The sequence below is a fragment of the Oncorhynchus clarkii genome, chromosome 1 (assembly GCF_045791955.1).
Source record: "Oncorhynchus clarkii lewisi isolate Uvic-CL-2024 chromosome 1, UVic_Ocla_1.0, whole genome shotgun sequence".
NCBI lineage: Eukaryota > Metazoa > Chordata > Actinopteri > Salmoniformes > Salmonidae > Oncorhynchus > Oncorhynchus clarkii.
Genome location: NC_092147.1, coordinates 57,755,645 through 57,776,671, shown reverse-complemented (window position 1 = coordinate 57,776,671; position 21,027 = coordinate 57,755,645). Strand labels below are relative to the sequence as shown.

General features: G+C 42.6%; 1 protein-coding gene across 1 annotated transcript; it reads left to right on the top strand.

Moving 5' to 3' along the window:
• Window positions 1–195: 195 nt before the first annotated feature.
• Window positions 196–15,572, top strand: LOC139409179 (enoyl CoA hydratase, short chain, 1, mitochondrial). The gene is made up of 8 exons (XM_071153974.1): window positions 196–522; window positions 9,612–9,809; window positions 9,900–10,027; window positions 12,462–12,561; window positions 12,645–12,749; window positions 14,499–14,618; window positions 14,826–14,893; window positions 14,986–15,572. The coding sequence occupies exons 1-8, from the start codon at window positions 435–437 to the stop codon at window positions 15,049–15,051; spliced, it is 873 nt and encodes a 290-aa protein (XP_071010075.1). The 5' UTR covers window positions 196–434; the 3' UTR covers window positions 15,052–15,572.
• Window positions 15,573–21,027: the final 5,455 nt, after the last annotated feature.

Below are 21,027 nucleotides of genomic sequence, written 5' to 3'. Positions count from 1 at the left end.
CTATAGTTACCACAGCCACAAAGCTATAAACCCCGCTCATTTCTACAATTTATTTTCTTAATATGTTATTTTAAATCTAACCTTAACCACACTGCTAACTTTATGCCTACCCCTAACCTTAAATTGAGTCCAAAAAGCTCATTTTAATTTTCACGCATTTTTATAGGCAATTCAGCATTTGTGGCTGCGGTAACTAGTGAAAACTGTTGTACACACGTATCTGCCCGCATTGGCTAGAATGGTCCCGTCTGATGATGCCTCCTCCAGACCGCCTTACATTTGTTAAGACATTTATTTTCATTTTTAGAGCCGTTATTAATGGCTAATCTGGGTTGACAATCCTCGACCACTTATCCGTTTCCGGGTCACGAGTGAGGTTGATTGCAGTGAGAGCTCGTGTTGTGACTTTCAGCGCCAGCAACTTCGTGTTTGAAATGGCCCTGTTCTGCAGAACCGCAGCACTGCTATTGAAGCCAGGAGCTCTCTCCTCCACTCTCTCTATCGCTCGTCAGTACAGTGCGGGTAAGAGGTTACTGTTAATTTCATTTTTAGAAAAGCAGTGCTTTTTTTGTCATGGATGTCATGGACAATGTCATGGAGCTAGTTAACGTTACGTCATTACATGTGCGACGCTTGATGTTTTGCGGATGGATCCTAGAGACGTCCCTGGTTGAGGTTAAAGGGATATTTCAGGATATACTTCCCCGAGTCATATGAACTCGTGGATACCTGGTTTATGCCTCTGCGTGCAATTTTGAAGGATGTTACTATTTAGTGCAAGCACTATTGCTAAATAGCGTTAGCCCAATGACTACGCAAATGGTAGTTAGCGTTGTCTCGCAAAACGACCTCTAACTTCCTTCATACTGCACACAGAGACATACAAATGGCATCCACGGGTTCTTCTGCCTTCGGGGAAGTAGATAAAGGGCATCCTTGCCAAAATCCCGATGTATACCTTTTTGAGTTTACGGTTTAGGGTAGGGACATCCCTTTGCATATTGGCAGAGGAAGAGGCGCCCTAAAATCTGTCAGCGTGAGAAATCCTCTTTTATATATAGGTGTCTACGAGAGAGTGTAGAATTAGGTGATGTTCATTTGATCGAATAGAAATGTCGTAATGTACTGATATAAGTGGATGCACTTGGCTTTCCTGTCTCAGATCTGACTGCCTACCGAATCTGACTGACAGACAGTCTTGCCGATAGATGCCTACGGCGAGGAGTGGCTTAATGTAACCACACCCCCAAGTAGGGTACTCCAGTTATTCCCATGTAATTAGCCTAATTGTGGCGTCGTCCTAAACAAACTACTGATACATTTTGTCGTTTCATTAAACGTTTTCGGCAGCCTCACGTGTCGCTATAAGCATACTTCGCTGTCACAACAACAAATTATTTGCATGATACTTATTCTGATACATCTGCTATCTGAGCAGCTAACCAATCGCTGCAGCTGTACATAGTCTATCGGTAAATAGCCCACCCAATTTTACCTACCTCATCCCCATACTGTTTATATTTATTAACTTTTCTGCTTTTTTGCACACCAATATCTCTACCTGTACATGACCATCTGATCATTTATCACTCCAGTGTTAATCTGCAAAATTGTAATTATTCGCCTACCTCATGCCTTTTGCACACAATGTATATAGACTCTTTTTTTTCTACTGTGTTATTGACTTGTTAATTGTTTACTCCATGTGTAACTCTGTTGTCTGTTCACACTGCTATGCTTTATCTTGGCCAGGTCGCAGTTGCAAATGAGAACTTGTTCTCAACTAGCCTACCTGGTTAAATAAAGGTCAAATAAAAAAATTCTGCCACTAATTTGTTACACGACCAGCTAACACTGTCTGTAACGCTGCCGCATTATATTTCCGTCACTGTTTGTATATTTATATATTTCCGTCACTCAGTTTTAGTTCATCTCGATCTATTCGGTAGTCTTGGATATGGATATGTCGTAACTACTTCCAGTCTTTGCCTGCCCTTGAACTGTCTAGGTATTTAGAAAAGTTGATTCTTGTTAGCTTGCCTATTTGTCCTTTCAATTTGCCAGATGCCAGCTGGGGAGACTACCCTACCAAATGGCCCAAAGTTGCCTATGGCAATATATGCACCTACTTGGTGGAATCTCCAGGTTTACATAAGTATCCAAATGCAATAGAATATTATAGCTGCTGTTTGGAGGTATACAGGTCACTAGTCTGTACTACAAGCTAACTAGCAAGCGTTATTCAATACACATAGCTACTTAATTACAAACAAGGGTTAGCGACTTAAGCCAGATGTACACTACACATTTTTGGCATTGATTTAGCTGTCCCAGACAAGTTTTTTTGAGATCAGAGACAAAATCCCATGTCGTTACTCAGGGCGCCCCAGCCGTCACTAATGCTTGTTTAATGTGAGCTGTTTAGAGACTCAATCTGAGGGCTACCCATCAGGTCGCAGATGTCCTGATAATTTCAGACATGCTTGATTTTATCGGCACAAAATCTGCAATACTCTTGTAGTATGAGATGGGCATCGACAAGTTTTGAAAACGGTGATATTCAATAGACATTGAGAGCTCACCAGAAAAGAAGCCAGTGAGATGAGGTTGTTTCGCATCACACAGAATCTATACTCTCGAGCAGGAGCGATGACTACTAGTAGTACGCGTTTGTACTTGCCTTTAACCAAAGCCAAATTGTCATCGTTACAGCTCTGAAGTTCACAAGCAATGTTATTCAATTCAAAATGTTGGCTAGATATTTCAACTCTGTATGGCAAGCGTGAATGTCCGACTGAAAACTTTTGAAACTGCTTTGAGCCACAGCTCGTTCTAGCCACATTAACCTAATCACATCATTGTTTTCGCAAGACAGCGTGGTGGTATTGAGAATCCTCATGACCAAGTGAATAATCTTGTAGTGCGACACCCCGTCTGTGCCAGATCATTTTGTCCCCCCACACCAAACGCGATCACGACACGCAGGTTAAAATATTGTAATGAAACAGCAGGGAGCAGGTCTCGAACCCTTGACCTTCGAGCCCGATGTCCGGCACGCTATTGACTGTGCCACAAAAGCATGCTCGCGCGGCAGAGTCGATTTCCGCGCTTATAAACCCAGGGTCGTTACACTATCAAAACAAACTCTGAACCAATTACATTTAATTTGGGGACAGGTCAAAAAGCATTAAACATTTATGGCAATTTAGCTAGTTAGCTTGCACTTGCTAGCTAATTTGTCCTTTTTAGCTAGCTTGCTGTTGCTAGCTAATTTGTCCTGGGATATAATGTAAACTCACCCCATTCCATACAAATGTGCGTAACCGCGACATTCAAACGAGGCTACAAAGAACTAATGGGACTGTGTTAACTTCAAAATCGGGGGTGTGAACTAGGTTTCTATTCAAGCGTTGATCGACATGGTAATGGCTCTATAGTATTGGAGAAAAGTTGAAAAAAAGGAAACTCCGTTACATCGGGACGTGTCATGTCGTAACGTACAGCACGCATAAAGCAACTATTTCTGTCTTACAATATCTCTCCACCAGGTGTAGCACTTCTCTCATCCTTTAAAAACAAGAAATGGACAGTGACGGGGGTAAGGGGGGATACCTAGTCATTTTTTGCGTCATCGTTGCATGCGATCATCATTCTCAAAGCTGCTGTTTATTTCTAAGATCACTTTAGCACCGCCCTAAAAACCTGCAAAAAAATTGACACAAACCTTCAAAGGTATGTAATGACACATTATATAAACTCTTTATAGTGTTTTATTTACATTTTAGAGGCGACAAGGTGATAAGTTGGACAGATCGAGTGAAAAAAAGCAATTTTCCCACATATCTCTCCTTCTCACTATCACACATTAGTTTCGCTTCCCCACCCGCCATTTTTTAAAAGACCCGACGGGGCTCATTGCCTGCTTGAATTATGCAGAAACGGGCAGTGTTTAGGTCATGTAATTGATTATTTTGGAAAGGGGAGAAATTGTGCTTTACAATGGTATTGATATTACAGTTGATCTGGAAGTATTACGTTTTTGGGGCGCTAAAATAAGGGCAATTGTACGGACCAAGGCGATGTACAAGTTTTTACGTGAGTTTATGTTAAACATTGAGTTGTGATTTTACCTGAAATGCACAAGGTCCTCTACTCCGACAATTAATCCACACATAAAAGTCAACTGAATCGTTTATAGTCATCTCTCCTCCTTCTAGGCTTTTTCTTCTCTTTTCTTTATATTGCAATTGGCAACTTTCATAAATGAGGTGCATTGCCGCCACCGACCAATGAGGAGATGGCACGTGGGTACCTGCTTCTATAAACCAATGAGGGCATGGGAGAGGCAGGACTTGCAGCGCGATCTGCGTCATAAATAGAACTAACTTCTATTTTAGCCCTTGGCAACGCTGCCGCGGCGTGGGTGCAATAATTGAATAATATAGATTTTACATTTATTTTGCAACTCTCGCGCACGCAACGCGAGTGGTGTAGTCAGCCTGTTAGTGTGCACAACACTAAGTTGGCAAGACAAAAAAACTACAGGAAAGATGGTCGTTTAATGTGAGAGGTTCAGCGATGTTAGGATTTTGAAAGTTGTGTAGTGTACACCAGGCATTACCGATGATGAAGTGCTTTGGGGACACAAATGTATCGAGTAACCGGAGCACACATCTTTCCATCTTCATCGTGGTGTATTAGCCTGAAACCATGAGGTTCATCTAACCTAATCCTCTCCCATAACTCTGCCCCATAGTTAATGTTGCTACGATGAATCCGTGCATGCGAGAAGGTTGGACAGAAGAGGGAGTTTTCTCATTTGGGCAAGTACTCTCTCCTTCGTGACCCGGAAACCGATACGTGGTCGAGGAGTGTGCCAAAACGATAGTAGGCAAATGGAAGTGTCCTCCCCTCCTCGAAAGCCAACTTTCATCGAGGATACTCATGTGTATCCTACAGTGGAAAAGTTAGACTGCTCTATCAAATCATAGACTTAATTATAACATAACACACAGAAATACGAGCCTTTGGTCATTAATATGGTCGAATCTGGAAACTATTATTTCCAAAACAAAACGGTTATTATTTCAGTGAAATACGGAACCGTTAGGGATGCCACCCGTTAGATAAAATACCTAAGTCTAAATATTTGTTACATTGCACAACCTTCAATGTTATATCATAATTACGTAAAATCCTGGCAAATTAGTTCGCAATGAGCCAGGCGGCCCAAACTGTTGCATATACCGACTCTGTGTGCAATGAACGCAAGAGAAGTGACACAGTTTCACCTGGTTAATATTGTCTGCTAACCTGGATTTCTTTTAGCTAAATATGCAGGTTTAAAAAATATATACTTCTGTGTATTGATTTTAAAAAGGCATTGGTGTTTATGGTTAGGTACAGTCGTCCAACGATTGTGCTTTTTTCCGCAAATGTGCTTTTGTTAAATCATCCCCCAGCGTTGCATCGATTATATGCCATGCAGGACACACTAGATAAACTAGTAATATCATCAACCATGTGTAGTGATTGTTTGATTGTTTTTTATAAGATAAGTTTAATGCTAGCTAGCAACTTACCTTGGCTTCTACTGCATTCGCGTAACAGGCAGTCTCCTTGTGGAGTGCAACGAGAGGCGGGTGGTTATAGCGTTGGACTAGTTAACTGTAAGGTTGCAAGATTGGTTCCCCCGAGCTGACAAGGTGAAAATCTGTCGTTCTGTCCCTGAACAAGGCAGTTAACCCACTGTTCCTAGGCCGTCATTGAAAATAAGAATGTGTTCTTACCTGACTTGCCTAGTTAAATAAAGGTATACAAATTTAAAATCGGCGCCCAAAATTACCGATTTCCGATTGTTATGAAAACTTGAAATTGGCCCTAATTAATCGGCCATTCCGATTAATCGGTCAACCTCTAGTTTCAATACTTGTTCTCAACTTGCACCGGGTGGTGTGCTTACCCGGGAATGGATCCTCTTCCTTTGTGGGCAAAAGAAAGGGACGAGAAAGAGAGAGGTGAGTCAAACATTGCCTGGTATCATTTTTGGCCTCTGATCAAAGTGTTAATCATACTCACTCCAGTTTTTCTAAGGTCTACAGTCGTGGCCAAAAGTTTTGAGAATGACACAAATATTAATTCCCACAAAGTTTGCTGCTTCGCTGTCTTTAGATATTTTTGTCAGATGTTACTATGGAATACGGAAGTATAATTACAAGCATTTCATAAGTGTCTAAGGCTTTTATCGACAATTACATGAAGTTGATGCAAAGAGTCAATATTTGCAGTGTTGACCCTTCTTTTTCAAGACCTCTGCAATCCGCCCTGGCATGCTGACAATTAACTTCTGGGCCACATCCCGACTGATGGCAGCCAATTCTTGCATAATCAATGCTTGGAGTTTGTCAGAATTTGTGGGTTTTTGTTTGTCCACCCGCCTTTTGAGGATTGACCACAAGTTTTCAATGGGATTAAGATCTGAGGAGTTTCCTGGCCATGGACCCAAAATATCGACGTTTTGTTCCCCGAGCCACTTAGTTATCACTGTTGCCTTATGGCAAGGTGCTCCATCATGCTGGAAAAGGCATTGATTGTCACCAAACTGTTCCTGGATGGTTGGGAGAAGTTGCTCTCGGAGGATGTGTTGGTACCATTCATTATTCATGGATGTGTTCTTAGGCAAAATTGTGAGTGAGCCCACTGAGAGCAACCCAACACATGAATGGTCTCAGGATGCTTTACTGTTGGCATGACACAGGACTGTCTTCTCCGGACAAGCTTTTTTCCGTATTCCCCAAACAATCGGAAAAGGGATTCAGAGAAAATGACTTTACCCCAGTCCTCATCAGTCCAATCCCTGTACCATTTGCAGAATATCAGTCTGTCCCTGATGTTTTTCCTGTAGAGAAGTGGCTTCTTTGCTGCCCTTCTTGACACCAGGCCATCCTCAAAGTCTTCGCCTCACTGTGTGTGCAGATGCACTCACACCTTCCTGCTGCCATTCCTGAGCAAGCTCTGTACTGATGGTGCCCCGATCCCGCAGCTGAATCAACTTTAGGAGACAGTCCTGGCACTTGCTGGACTTTCTTGGGCACTTTGAAGCTTTCTTCACAAAAATTGAACCGCTCTCCTTGAAGTTCTTGATGATCCGATAAATGGTTGATTTAGGTGCAATCTTACTGGCAGCAATATCCTTGCCTGAGAAGCCCTTTTTGTGCAAAGCAATGATGACGGAACGTGTTTCCTTGCAAGTAACCATGGTTGACAGAGGAAGAACAATGATTCCAAGCACCACCCTCCTTTTGAAGCTTCCAGTCTGTTCGAACTCAATCAGCATGACAGAGTGATCTCCAGCCTTGTCATCGTCAACACTCACACCTGTGTTAACGAGAGAATCACTGACATGTCAGCTGGTCCTTTTGTAGCAGGGCTGAAATTCAGTGGAAATGTTTTGGGGGGTTTCAGTTCATTTGCATGGCAAAGAGGGACTTTGCAATTCATCTGATCACTCTTCATAACATTCTGGAGTATATGCAAATTGCCATCATACAAACTGAGGGAACAGACTGGAGGCATACCTTCGGCCTGTCTGCTCAAGCGCCTAAGTGACTGCACCTCTACTTATACTAATTTGGGGTAACGAGTAGAGGTCGACCGATTAATCTGAATGGCCGATTAATTAGGGCCGATTTCAAGTTTTCATAACAATCAGAAATCGTTATTTTTGGGCGCCGATTTGTCTATTTTTATTTTTTTATATATATATATTTTTTAGATCTTTTATTTAATCTTTATTTAATTAGGCAAGTCAGGTAAGAACACATTCTTATTTTAAATGACGGCCTAGGAACGAACGGTGGGTTAACTGCCTTGTTCAGGGGCAGAACGACAGATTTTCACCTTGTCATCTCGGGGGATCCAATCTTGCAACCTTACAGTTAACTAGTCCAACGCAATAACGACCTGCCTCTGTCTCGTTGTACTCCACAAGGAGACTGCCTGTTACGCGAATGCAGTAAGCCAAGGTAAGTTGCTAGCTAGCATTAAACTTATCTTTATAAAAAACAATCAATCATAATCACTAGCCAACTACACATGTTTGATGATATTACTAGATATTATCTAGCGTGTCCTTCGTTGCATATAATCTGACTGAGCATACAAGCATCTAAGTATCTGACTGAGCGGTGGTAGGCAGAAGCAGGTGCGTAAACATTCATACAAACAGCACTTTCGGGCGTTTTGCCAGCAGCTCTTAGTTGTGCATCAAGCATTGCGCTGTTTATGACTTCAAGCCTATCAACTCCCGAGATGAGGCTCGTGTAACCGAAGTGAAATGGCTAGCTAGTTAGCGCGCGCTAATTGTCGTTGTGTTGCTGGTTCGAGCCCAGGGAGGAGCGAGGAGAGGGACGGAAGCTATACTGTTTCACTGGCAATACTAAAGTGCCTATAAGAACATCCAATAGTCAAAGGTTAATGAAATACAAATGGTATAGAGGGAAATAGTCTTATAATTCCTATAATAACTACAACCTAAAACTTCTTACCTGGGAATATTGAAGACTCGTGTTAAAAGGAACCACCAGCTTTCATATGTTCTCATGTTCTGAGCAAGGAACTGAAACGTTAGCTTTCTTACATAGCACATATTGCACTTTTACTTTCTCTCCAACACTTTTTTTTGCATTATTTAAACCAAATTGATCATGTTTCATTATTTACTTGGGGTTAAATTGATTTTATTGATGTATTATATTAAGTTAAAATAAGTGTTCATTCAGTATTGTTGTAATTGTCATTATTACAAATACATTTTTTTTAAATCGGCCGATTTAATCGGTATCGGCTTTTTTGGTCCTCCAATATTCGGTATTGGCGTTGAAAAATCATAATCGGTCGACCTCTAGTAACGAGGAACAAGTGGGACCAATTCCAGGTGCCAATTGGTTGCAGCACCTGGACTGGGTAGTATTAGTGTTGGATCGCCAGCCCCAGTTGGTGCCCCAGTTGGTGCCTGGTGCTGACTCACCTTGGAGCCTCTAGCCCTCTGGAGCTGGCCATGGTCCCGCTCCTTTCTTTGTAGAAAATACAAGTAATATGATTACTACTGTTGCACATGTATATGGAAAATGTCAAGTTTAGGTTTTCAATATATTTTCAATAGTTTCTACATATTGGTTATTGATTTGGGCTATTTATCAAAATGTCTATTAATAGCAGCCTGTGTTGGTCAGTCCACGCACTCTCAAGAATATCAGTCCACATCCTTGTTATTAGGTTTGTTCTAACCTGGCTTGCTGAGCCATCCCACCTGCATTAGTTGGAGCGAAAACCTATGCTGCGTGACAGGTCAACTACATTGCAGTAGCCTGCCGGTCCTGCCAATGGCTGCATAGTTGTTTAACATATCAGCTTATCACATCATATGACAGGAATCATAACCTATTCAACCTGGTGCCCGACTGCACCATCAATGACATGCCATGCAACAATGGCTTGTTGCTGCACACAGCAAGGCTGCAATGTAGTCAGCCTGGAACACCACCTTGGTCACGTTGAATGAATAATCCTCTTATTTTATTGTGCAACTCTGTGTGTGTGTGTGTGTTTAGGTGGTCAGTATGAGTACATCCTGGTGGAGAAGCGTGGAGAGAATCAGGATGTGGGCTACATCCAGTTGAACCGCCCCAAGGCTCTGAACGCTCTGTGTGACGGGCTGATGCTGGAGTTGGGAAAAGCGCTGGATGCATTTGAGGCCGACGGAACAGTGGGTGCCATCGTCCTTACTGGCAGCGACAGGGCCTTCGCAGGTGAGGGATGTGTGTGTGAACGAGAGAGAGAAAGATAAGTGTGTACACACGCATCTTGTGTCTTACACCTGAAAACTGTGTGTGTCTCAGCTGGGGCTGACATTAAGGAGATGCAGAATCGTACCTTCCAGGAGTGTTATGCTGGGAACTTCCTAGCTCACTGGAACAGAGTCTCTACCACTAGGAAACCAGTCATCGCTGCTGTCAACGGGTTCGCTGTGAGTACACACACCGGTAGTCTGTTATAACAGTATACACTAGAGGTCTTCACGGGTCCAGAAATTTGGAATGGACCGGTGGCTTTGCCACCTGGACCCGATATGCATTAATACATTAATTTGAAGTGGAGTCCCGTTCAGAATGGACTAGAGGGCATTCATACCCATTTCAAAAAGTCCAGTGGAAAAACAGACCCAAACAGGCCTGTGGCCGTTCGGATCCAAGAGATGAAAGTGAGAAAGAAACCTCTGACCTGGCACCATCAATAAACGAGCGATATTGACCAAATTAGCCACAGTAAGGCCTACGTGTCCTTAAAAACAGCCTATAAAAAAAAACATATAGTCCTTGTTTCGATGTGTTGCATATTCAAAACATTATAGCCTATTGTTTTATTGGTTTTTACATTCCTAAACAGTGATTGTCCACTTCCAGGTTCAGCTGTCAGAGATTTGAGAGCAGAATGAATCAGGGCATTGCATGCGTCCACTGTATGATATTAATTGGCCTATTTAAAAAATGAATATAAAGGAAGAGAAGCGAGAGAGGGATTCCGGCTGCATGTTCCCCAATACTGTCATGCATTTCTTTATCTTTGCCAGATAGGCTACTACTGCTGTATAGCTATACTGTAGGCTTACAGGAGGCTAATTCGTACATTTTCGATCAGAAAATGTCTTTAGAAAGATAAACAAACATATTGTTAGATTATAGAAGTACTGGTAGGCCTAAAACATTCTTCCTCACCTCAAGTTCAACTGTCGGGGGTCCGAGGGAGACGGACTGCCTTCTCTACACCACACCAAACCTTCATAAAAGTTTCTAAACTAACCTAGCTGTTAGATCATTGGGCTAGTAACCGAATGGTCACTAATTCGAATGCCCGAGTCGACAAGGTGAAAAATCTGTCTGTGCTCTTACTGCTATGGCTGACCCTGTAAAACTAGACATTTCACTGCACCTATTCGGTGATGAAACATATTCTTCTAATATCAAAAGTAAGTAAAGCCATTGTTTAAGGAAAATATTGAATGCCCATTTATTATATTGTGGCAAACACATTACAGTTGGAACTTAAAGGGGAATTTCACCCTGAGGGAATCTGGGCTTGTTTTCACCATGTCCAAGGCATTTCTAAGACTGTGAGATGTTGCGCACATAATTGCCCAGGAAGAAGGCAGGTCTGGGCTTCGTGCACTGAATGATACACCCTATGACTGTTTCCAGTGTATTGATGGGGGATATGCATTTAGTCCTGCTTTGTGGCATTTCCCGAAGGCTCTATGTTATACTGATCACACTATACGTTTTTGTGCATGTAGATATGGTTCTCCTTGTTTGATAGAGCCATTGGACGTCTTTCAGCAATGTTCTTATTGGTGGATTCATTGTTAAATAAATAAAAATTCCAGCGCAATGCCAAGCATCGGCTGGAGTGGTGTTAAGCTCGCCGCCATTGGACTGGAGCTGTGGAAACGCATTCTCTGGAGTGATGAATCACGTTTCACCAACTGGCAGTCCGACGGACGAAGCTGGGTTTGGCGGATGCCGGGAGAATGCTCCCTGTCCCAATGCATAGTGCCAACTGTAAAGTTTGGTGGATGAGGAATAATGGTCTGGGGCTGTTTGTCATAGTTCAAGCTAGGTCCTTTAGATCCTGCGAAGGGAAATCTTAACACTACGGCATACATTATATAACATATTTAACTTCTTTATAATTTTCCCCTAACCCTACCACCCCTCCCCTGATTGGAGTAAACTAATGGACAACAAACAATACTTCCATTTCCAGGTTTCACATACTACATACATTTCACGGACAGTATATTTTACATTTAATTATATTTTGTTTGTTTTTAGTCCCAGCCTTCAGCTACCCTGTCCTTGCTTTTACTGTCAGTACCACAATAGTCTCAGACCTAGGGCAACACCACTGTCGGAATTTCTTGGCCACTTCTAATGGGGATATTTTATGGGGGGGATGGTTGCTCTTCAGACAGAGAACTCCGAAACAATCACGATTTTGGGTAGTAGGGGGTTAAAAATAATCCCCTCGGAAACATGACGGAGGTAGACACAAGCGTAAGCTTGAAACGCAAACGTCAATGGTGCAAACAAACTACTTACTTTGCGAAATACACTAATTGAAAATATCCCCTGCGAGCTCCAACTAGCTACAGTAGCTACCGGAAATATTTACGGCAGGACGTCAATGGATAGAGCTCTGGGCGCGTTTTCGGCGCACGTCCCAACTCCGCCCTTTCCTCTTTGCCAAACTTACTTTATACAGGCAGACATGTATGCTGAAACATTGGCACATTGTGGAGGTAGTCTGTATAGCGAGACCACAAGGACAGCTTGGTTTTGTGTGTGTGTGTGGGTTAACATTATTTCTCTGTGTGCCTCTTTCTCGCTCTATGTATTTTTCTCTAGTTGGGGGGAGGCTGTGAGCTTGCTATGATGTGTGACATCATCTTTGCTGGAGAGAAGGCTCAGTTTGGACAGCCTGAGATCCTTTTGGGAACAATCCCAGGTACCACTAATCCCTGATTTATGTGGATTGAAAATAGTTCAGTCTGTCTGTTGGTCTGTAGATTAACTGTACTCTGTGCGTAGGTGCTGGTGGTACTCAGAGACTGACAAGGGCAGTGGGGAAATCTCTCGCCATGGAGATGGTACTGACTGGAGACAGGATCACAGCACAGGAAGCTAAGCAGTCAGGTATCACACACACACAAACCTCACATTATACATGCAAAGGAGGGTAAACAGTCAGGTAACTCGCAGAAACACACACACACACACACACACACACAGGAGGCTAAACAGTCAGATAACACACACACCTCCACCCTACCTGACACCCTAGACCCACTCCAATTTGCTTACCGCCCAAATAGGTCCACAGACGATGCAATCTCAACCACACTGCCCTAACCCATCTGGACAAGAGGAATACCTATGTGAGAATGCTGTTCATTGACTACAGCTCAGCATTTAACACCATAGTACCCTGCAAACTCGTCATCAAACTCGAGACCCTGGGTCTCGACCCCGCCCTGTGCAACTGGGTACTGGACTTCCTGACGGGCCGCCCCCAGGTGGTGAGGGTAGGTAACAACGTCTCCACCCCGCTGATCCTCAACACTGGGGCCCCACAAGGGTGCATTCTGAGCCCTCTCCTGTACTCCCTGTTCACCCACGACTGCGTGGCCACGCACGCCTCCAACTCAATCAGCAAGTTTGCGGACGACACAACAGTGGTAGGCTTGATTACCAACAACGACAAGACGGCCTACAGGGAGGAGGTGAGGGCCCTCGGAGTGTGGTGTCAGGAAAATAACCTCACACTCAACGTCAACAAAACTAAGGAGATGATTGTGGACTTCAGGAAACAGCAGAGGGAACACCCCCCTATCCACATCGATGGAACAGTAGTGGAGAGGGTAGTAAGTTTTAAGTTCCTCGGCGTACACATCACAGACAAACTGAATTGGTCCACCCCCACAGACAGCATCGTGAAGAAGGCGCAGCAGCGCCTCTTCAACCTCAGGAGGCTGAAGAAATTCGGCTTGTCACCAAAAGCACTCACAAACTTCTACAGATGCACAATCGAGAGCATCCTGTCGGGCTGTATCACCGCCTGGTACGGCAACTGCTCCGCCCACAACCGTAAGGCTCTCCAGAGGGTAGTGAGGTCTGCACAACGCATCACCGGGGGCAAACTACCTGCCCTCCAGGACACCTACACCACCCGATGTCACAGGAAGGCCATAAAGATCATCAAGGACAACAACCACCCGAGCCACTGCCTGTTCACCCCGCTATCATCCAGAAGGCGAGGTCAGTACAGGTGCATCAAAGCTGGGACCGAGAGACTGAAAAACAGCTTCTATCTCAAGGCCATCAGACTGTTAAACAGCCACCACTAACATTGAGTGGCTGCTGCCAACACACTGACTCAACTCCAGCCACTTTAATAATGGGAATTGATGTAAAATATATCACTAGCCACTTTAAACAATGCTACTTAATATAATGTTTACATACCCTACATTATTTATCTCATATGTATACGTATATACTGTACTCCATATCATCTACTGCATCTTTATGTGATACATGTATCACTAGCCACTTTAAACTATGCCACTTTGTTTACATACTCATCTCATATGTATATACTGTACTCGATACCATCTACTGCATCTTAACTATGCCGCTCTGTACCATCACTCATTCATATATCTTTATGTACAAATTCTTTATCCCTTTACACTTGTGTGTATAAGGTAGTAGTTTTGGCATTGTTAGCCAGATTACTCGTTGGTTATTACTGCATTGTCGGAACTAGAAGCACAAGCATTTCGCTACACTCGCATTAACATCTGCTAACCATGTGTATGTGACAAATAAAATTGGATTTGATTTGAACCTCATATTATACTCACAATTACCATGCTCTCTTAGGTCTGGTGAGTAAGATCTGTCCAGTAGACCAATTGGTGTCAGAAGCTATTAAATGTGGGGAGAAGATCGCTGCCAACTCCAAGATCGTGTCTGCCATGGCAAAAGAGGCCGTCAACGCAGGTTAGAGAGCTGATCTGATTTTTACATATTTAATAAACCCTTCTCTGACCCTACAATAATATGGTAGAAGTTTAGATATTTCATGTTTTGTGAACTTGATTTAATTCATACATTAACTTTTGTATTTATTTTTCTATCTCATTCCCTAGTCTTTTATTGCTTCAGTTGTATTGATTAATGCAAGATCTAACGTGTGTTGGTGTGTAGCCTACGAGCTGACGCTGGCTGAAGGGAATCGTCTGGAAAAGAGATTATTTCACTCTACCTTTGCCACGGTCAGTCAATCTACTGATGTTCTCTTATTCAGATCAACCATTTCTCAGGTGTGTTCTGTGTGTACTCACTGACATTGTGTTTCCTACAACAGGAGGATCGTAAGGAGGGCATGACCGCGTTTGTGGAAAAGAGAAAGGCCAATTTCAAGGACCAGTAGAGGAGCAAAAACAAAACCCAACAGACCAGGATGTGAATCTCCGATCCAAGGGTTCCTGAAGGCTGTGTCCTGACTTGATATCTTGACTCATGACTCTGATGTTGGCTTAGATGAGATTTAAGTAATCTAACCTGGAGATTATTGTGAAGATCAGACTTTTACATGTAGACCTTAAATTAGGAATTAGCCCTGAATGACACCCGGACAGACAATTTAACAGATGCTCTTATCCAGAGCGATTTACTTGCCTTATCACAGTTTTATACCCTGTATGCAAACTGTGTTGTATGCTGTATGTGTGCAGTACAGTATAGTGTGTTTGTATGAAAGATGTTTTAGGTCATCGTCCATCATGGAAAAACAAATATCTTGTTGGGTGTAAATGGCAGAGGCCAAGCGATATCAGTCACAACCGCTAACACACACTTAACACAGCCTTTTCACTGTCCAACAGAATCTCACATTTTCTAGAAAATTAATTTGTCCTGTGTACATTGTGCAAATAAAGCCGTAGCAAGGTATGTATCTGTCTATTTGAGTTATTCAATCGGTCACATTGTAGGCATTAAGAAGAATAAAGCGAAAAATTCCTGTATAAGATGCATTTTCAGTGGAGATCCATTTAGCATGCTTTTTAGTCCAGCGGTAGGTTTAATCTAGGTCCAGGAAACCAGCTCACAATGATCAGGTTTAATGTAACAATACCTTAATCTGTGTTTGGTGATAGACAGCTGTTTAGTTTGATGAAATGTCTATTGGGAAATGAAGTGAATAAAGTTAATAGATGGACATGATGATATGATCTGTTTTAGTTTCGTTGAGCTGTTTCTTTCTCGTGCAGTAACCTGAGGCAGCACAGCCTATGCCCATATAAAATCATTAACATGTACTATTGATTCTTACACAATAATTCAACACTAGATGGTGTTATTACACTATTAATCTGGGCAGTAACATGTCCCTCCCTAAGACATTTTAAGAGAACATTGTCTAGCCAAGGATACGACAACATTGTGTCTTAAACAAAGGATTTGATGGGCCTACGAATTCTACCATGTATTCTGACCCCATCGCAGTAAGTTGATTGGTCAAGGTGAAAGACAATAGGGAAGCATATGTTTTAGACCTAGTGCTTATTTGACTCATTATGTACCTGGCCTTGTTCGACCGCATTATTTGAAAGGATGTATGGTTAGTTTAAGAGTTTGGGAAAACAGGGCATCAGGCATCACTCATGAGATATGCAGTTTAAGATTTTACGCAGGGCCCATCGGGTATAAGTGCAGTTGATCCTTGTATACAGTGTTGCATAAATTAATATTACTATTGTGATCCATAATTGCCATGGAAATTTGGAATGTCCGAATACCATTATGGGTAATGTAGTCATTTCACAGATTAAAAAAATTGGCCCACAAACACTTACATAATTTGCATTATGACAGGTGAATCTTCTGTAGTAACCGTGCCATTCCAAAACACAAAAACCTGGAAAAAGAATATACAAAACACAGCGGAATATAAATGCCAGTGGCATTTACCGATGGCTAGTAAGGGACCTAATGTCTCCTCCTGCCAACTCTCTTCCTGCGTCTCACAGTCCGAGTGGCTCTAAGCCTCCTGCGGACTGGGCGAGAAGTGGATAGTCTGTGTATGGGCATGATTATAGTTATACCCACTCAGCATCTGGGACCCATTCTTTTATAGGCTTTGCCTTGGGAGCAAAATTACATCATAATGGCATTGACATGACACAATAGCGTGAACCATGGTAGAAATAAGCTCTCAGGTCTTTATGTAATGCTAATTTGGAATGTCAAGTCAATGAGCATTATGGGTATAAAATACAAAACACAGCAGACTATAAAGTTGACAAAATGTAAGAGGATGGACGGGCTTCTTTTGAGCCTAAAATGAAGAAAATTGGCATAAAAATTGTAGTAGACCCTCCTGCAGCTTAGAGAAGGCTTAGCATATTATATGATTGATATTAAGGTATGAACATAAATTAGCTTTTTTACCAAAAACATTTTCACATTTAGAGATGTGAAAATCTCCTGTGTCCTGAAATGTGCACTCGTACACCATTTCCCACAAATCTAAACACATTGGACTGGTGGATACATGGGTTTCCACCACATTTGTTTTATCAGCAATTTCCTTTCAAAATAGTGAAGGGAAGAGAACAAGTGCACACTTTGGGAGGAATGAGAGAATTGGGACATAACCAGTGTCATCCATGGGCCAAGGAAGTTGGCATTAGCTGAGGATAACATGTACATTGATTAATGCAATACATTGCAAAACAGTAAGCTAGACCTTAATGTGGACAACATTAAAAATTCAAATTTGGACTCATCAGACCAAAGGACAGATTTCCACCGGCCTAATGTCCATTGCTCATGTTTCTTGGCCCATGCAAGTCTCTTCTTATTGGTGTCCTTTAGTAGTGGTTTCTTTGCAGCAATTCGATCATGAATCAGGTACCTCCACCACACTCACCCCTCACTCCCGAGCTTTTGCTCGCCTCCAGCACACACGCACTGCTGGGGCGAGTGACTCTGAATTTACAATGGCTAGCCCCAAGTCATTACATATATTTATTTTTTCTTGTGCATTTAGCTATTTGCCTCATGACTCCTGCATACTTTGTTGACTACAAACTTTCTTTACCCAACCGTAGGACAGACTATGTTTGTTCCCACACTCGGAACTCTGACTCTCTATTGGTTACACAGACTTTTGGCCTCCCATCCCATTCTAACCACCTCTCACCGGCTTTGTATTCGTGTTACCTGATGAAATTGCTGAACAATATGATCTTGTTGCCATCGATGCACATTCAGATGTCATAAATCAGCACTGCAGAGCTCTCCCTGTCCTATGCCGTGCCTTGATGGTATTACTGTTGATGATATCTGGAAATGTGCATGTACACCCTGGCCCATCTACTGTTGCTAGCCCCAATTCTGACTTGTGCTCTGATATCTGCTTCACTTATTTCTGCTCTCGTAAAAGCCTAGGTTTTCTGCATGTTAACACTAGAAGCTTATTACCTAAAATGGATAAATTGAAAGTGTGGGTTCACAGCTCCAATCCAGATGTGTTGGTCATTACTGAGATGTGGTTAAGGAAGAGTGTTTTGAATAATAATGTTAACATTCCCGGTTATAACCTTTTTCGGCAAGACAGATTTTCCAAAGGTGGGGGAGTGGCAATCTTTACCAAGGATCACCTTCAGTGTTCGATTGTCTCTAACAAGTCTGTCCCCAAACAATTTGATTTGCTTGTTTTAAGCATTAAACTTTCAAATAGCTCTTTGTTGACTGTTTCTGGGTGCTATCGTCCTCCATCAGCACCGGCCTGTACCCTACCTGCCCTAAACTCTCTCCTGGCCCCTTACACTAGCTCTGAATTGGTCCTGCTAGGTGACCTAAACTGGGACATGCTTAAATCCACCTGACCAAGTCCTAAAAAAACGGGATTCCTAAATCTTTCTCAGATTATCACCAATCCCACAAGGTATGACTCCAAACACCCAGAAAGGGCTACTCTCCTTGATGTTATCCTCACAAATAATAATAATACTGATAGCTATCAGTCTGGTGTTTTCTGTAATGACCTTAGTGACCACTGTTTTACAGCCTGTGTTCTTAATGGCTGCTCAGTGAAACGACCTGTCTTGGTTTGTCATAGATGCTTGCTAAAAAACTTTAATGAGCAAGCCTTCCTTCATGAACTGGCCTCTGTAAATTGATATAGAATCAGCTTGATCCCCTCTGTTGAAGACTCTTGGACCTTCCTTTTTGATATTTTCAGTGGTATTGTTAACTAACGCACCCATAAAGAAAATGATCATTAAAAACAGGTTCAGCCCCTGGTTCGGCCATGATCTTGCAGAGTTACTCCACCTCAAGAATTGCATTTGGTGAAAGGCTCGGCACATGCATACTCAGGCTGACTGGCTATCGTTCAGGCAAATGAGAAATAAGTGCACTCAGGCTATCCGGAAGGCCAAAGTTAGTTACTTTAAGGAGCAGTTCTCTCTCTGTAGGTCTAATCCCAAGAAGTTCTGGAAAACTGTTAAAGACCTGGACAATAAACCCTCCTCCTCACAGCTGCCCATATCCCTTAATGTTGATAATGTGGTTGTTACTGACAAGAAACACATGGCTGAGCTCTTTAATCACCACTTCATTAAGTCATGATTCCTATTTGACTCAGCCATGCCTCCTTGCCCGTCCAACATTTCCTCATCTCCCACCCCTTCTAATGCGACTATCCCCCATGCTTCTCCCTCTTTTTCCCCTGCCCTGCTACAAAGTTTCTCCCTGCAGGCAGTCACTGAGTCCGAGGTGCTAAAGGAGCTCCTTAAACTTGACCCCAAAAAAAACATCTGGATCAGATGGTTTAGACCCTTTCTTCTTTATGGTTGCTGCCCCTATCATCGCCAAGCCTATCTCCAACCTTTTTAACCTTTCTCTCCTTTCTGGGGAGGTTCCCATTGCTTGGAAGGCAGCCACAGTTCGTCCTTTATTTAAAGGCTAAGATCAAGCTAATCCTAACTATTTCTATTTTGATACGGTAGAATGGTCTATCGTATCAAAAGCTTTGGCCAAGTCAATAAAAATAGCAGCACAATATTGCTTCAAATCAAGGGCAATGGTGACATCATTGAGGACCTTTTAAGGTTGCAGTGACACATCCATAACCTGAGCGGAAACCAGATTGCATACCAGAGAGAGAACTATACACATCAAGAAAGCCAGTCAGTTGATTATTGACACGTTTTTCCAACACTTTTGATAATCATGGGCCGGTTAAGGATTATTGGTGTCTCTGAGGGTCTTTGGCCTGGTTTGCTAACTACCTCTCTCAAAGAGTGCAGTGTATAAAGTCAGAAAATCTGCTGTCTCACCCACTGCCTGTCACCTAGGGAATACCCCAAGGCTCAATCCTAGGCCACACGCTCTTCTCAATTTACATCAACAACATAGCTCAGGCAGTAGGAAGCTCTCTGATCCATTTATATGCAGGAGATAGTCTTATACTCAGCTGGCCCCTCCCCGGATTTCATGTTAAATGCTCTACAACAAAGCTATCTTAGTGTCCAACAAGCTTTCTCTACCCTTAACCTTGTTTTAAACACCTCCAAAACCAAGGTAATGTGGTTTGGTAAGAAGAATGCACCTTTTCCCATAGGTGTTATTACTACCTCTTAGGGTTTAGAGCTTGAGGTAGTCACCTCATACAAGTACTTGGGAATATGGCTAGATGGTGCACTGTCCTTCTCTCAGCACATATAAAAGCTGCAGGCTAAAGTTAAATCTAGACTTGGTTTCCTCTATCGTAATCACTCCTGTTTCACCCCAGCTGCCAAACTAACCCTGATTCAGATGACCATCCTACCCATGCTAGATTACGGAGACGTAATTTATAGATCGGCAGGTAAGGGTGCTCTCGAGCCATCAGATTTGCCACCAATGTTCCTTATAGGACCCATCACTGCACTCTAGACTCATCTGTAAACTGGTCATCTCTGTATACCTGTCGCAAGACCCACTGGTTAATGCTTATTTAATAAACCCACTTAGGCCTCACTCCCCAATATCTGAGATATCTACTGCAGCCCGTATTCTCCACATACAACACCCGTTCTGCCAGTCATCTTCTGTTAAAGGTCCCCAACGCGCACACATCCCTGGGTCGCTCCTCTTTTCGGTTGACTGCAGCTAGCAACTGGAACGAGCTGCAACAAACACTCAAACTGGACAGTTTTATCTCAATCTCTTCATTCAAAGACTCAATCATGGACATTCTTACTGACAGTTGTGGCTGCTTTGTATGATGTATTGTTGTCTCTACCTTCTTGACCTTTGTGCTGTTGACTTTGCCCAATAATGTTTGTACCATGTTTTTGTGCTGCAACCATGTTGTGTTGCTGCCATGTTGTTGTGATGTTGTGTTGCTACCATG

Bases quoted from the DNA above. Each gene is read 5' to 3' on its own strand.
- LOC139409179 (XM_071153974.1), top strand. From the start codon at position 435: ATGGCCCTGTTCTGCAGAACCGCAGCACTGCTATTGAAGCCAGGAGCT. The intron at 523-9,611 runs GTAAGAGGTTAC...GTGTGTGTTTAG, and splicing joins CGCTCGTCAGTACAGTGCGG to GTGGTCAGTATGAGTACATC. The intron at 12,562-12,644 runs GTACCACTAATC...CTCTGTGCGTAG, and splicing joins CCTTTTGGGAACAATCCCAG to GTGCTGGTGGTACTCAGAGA.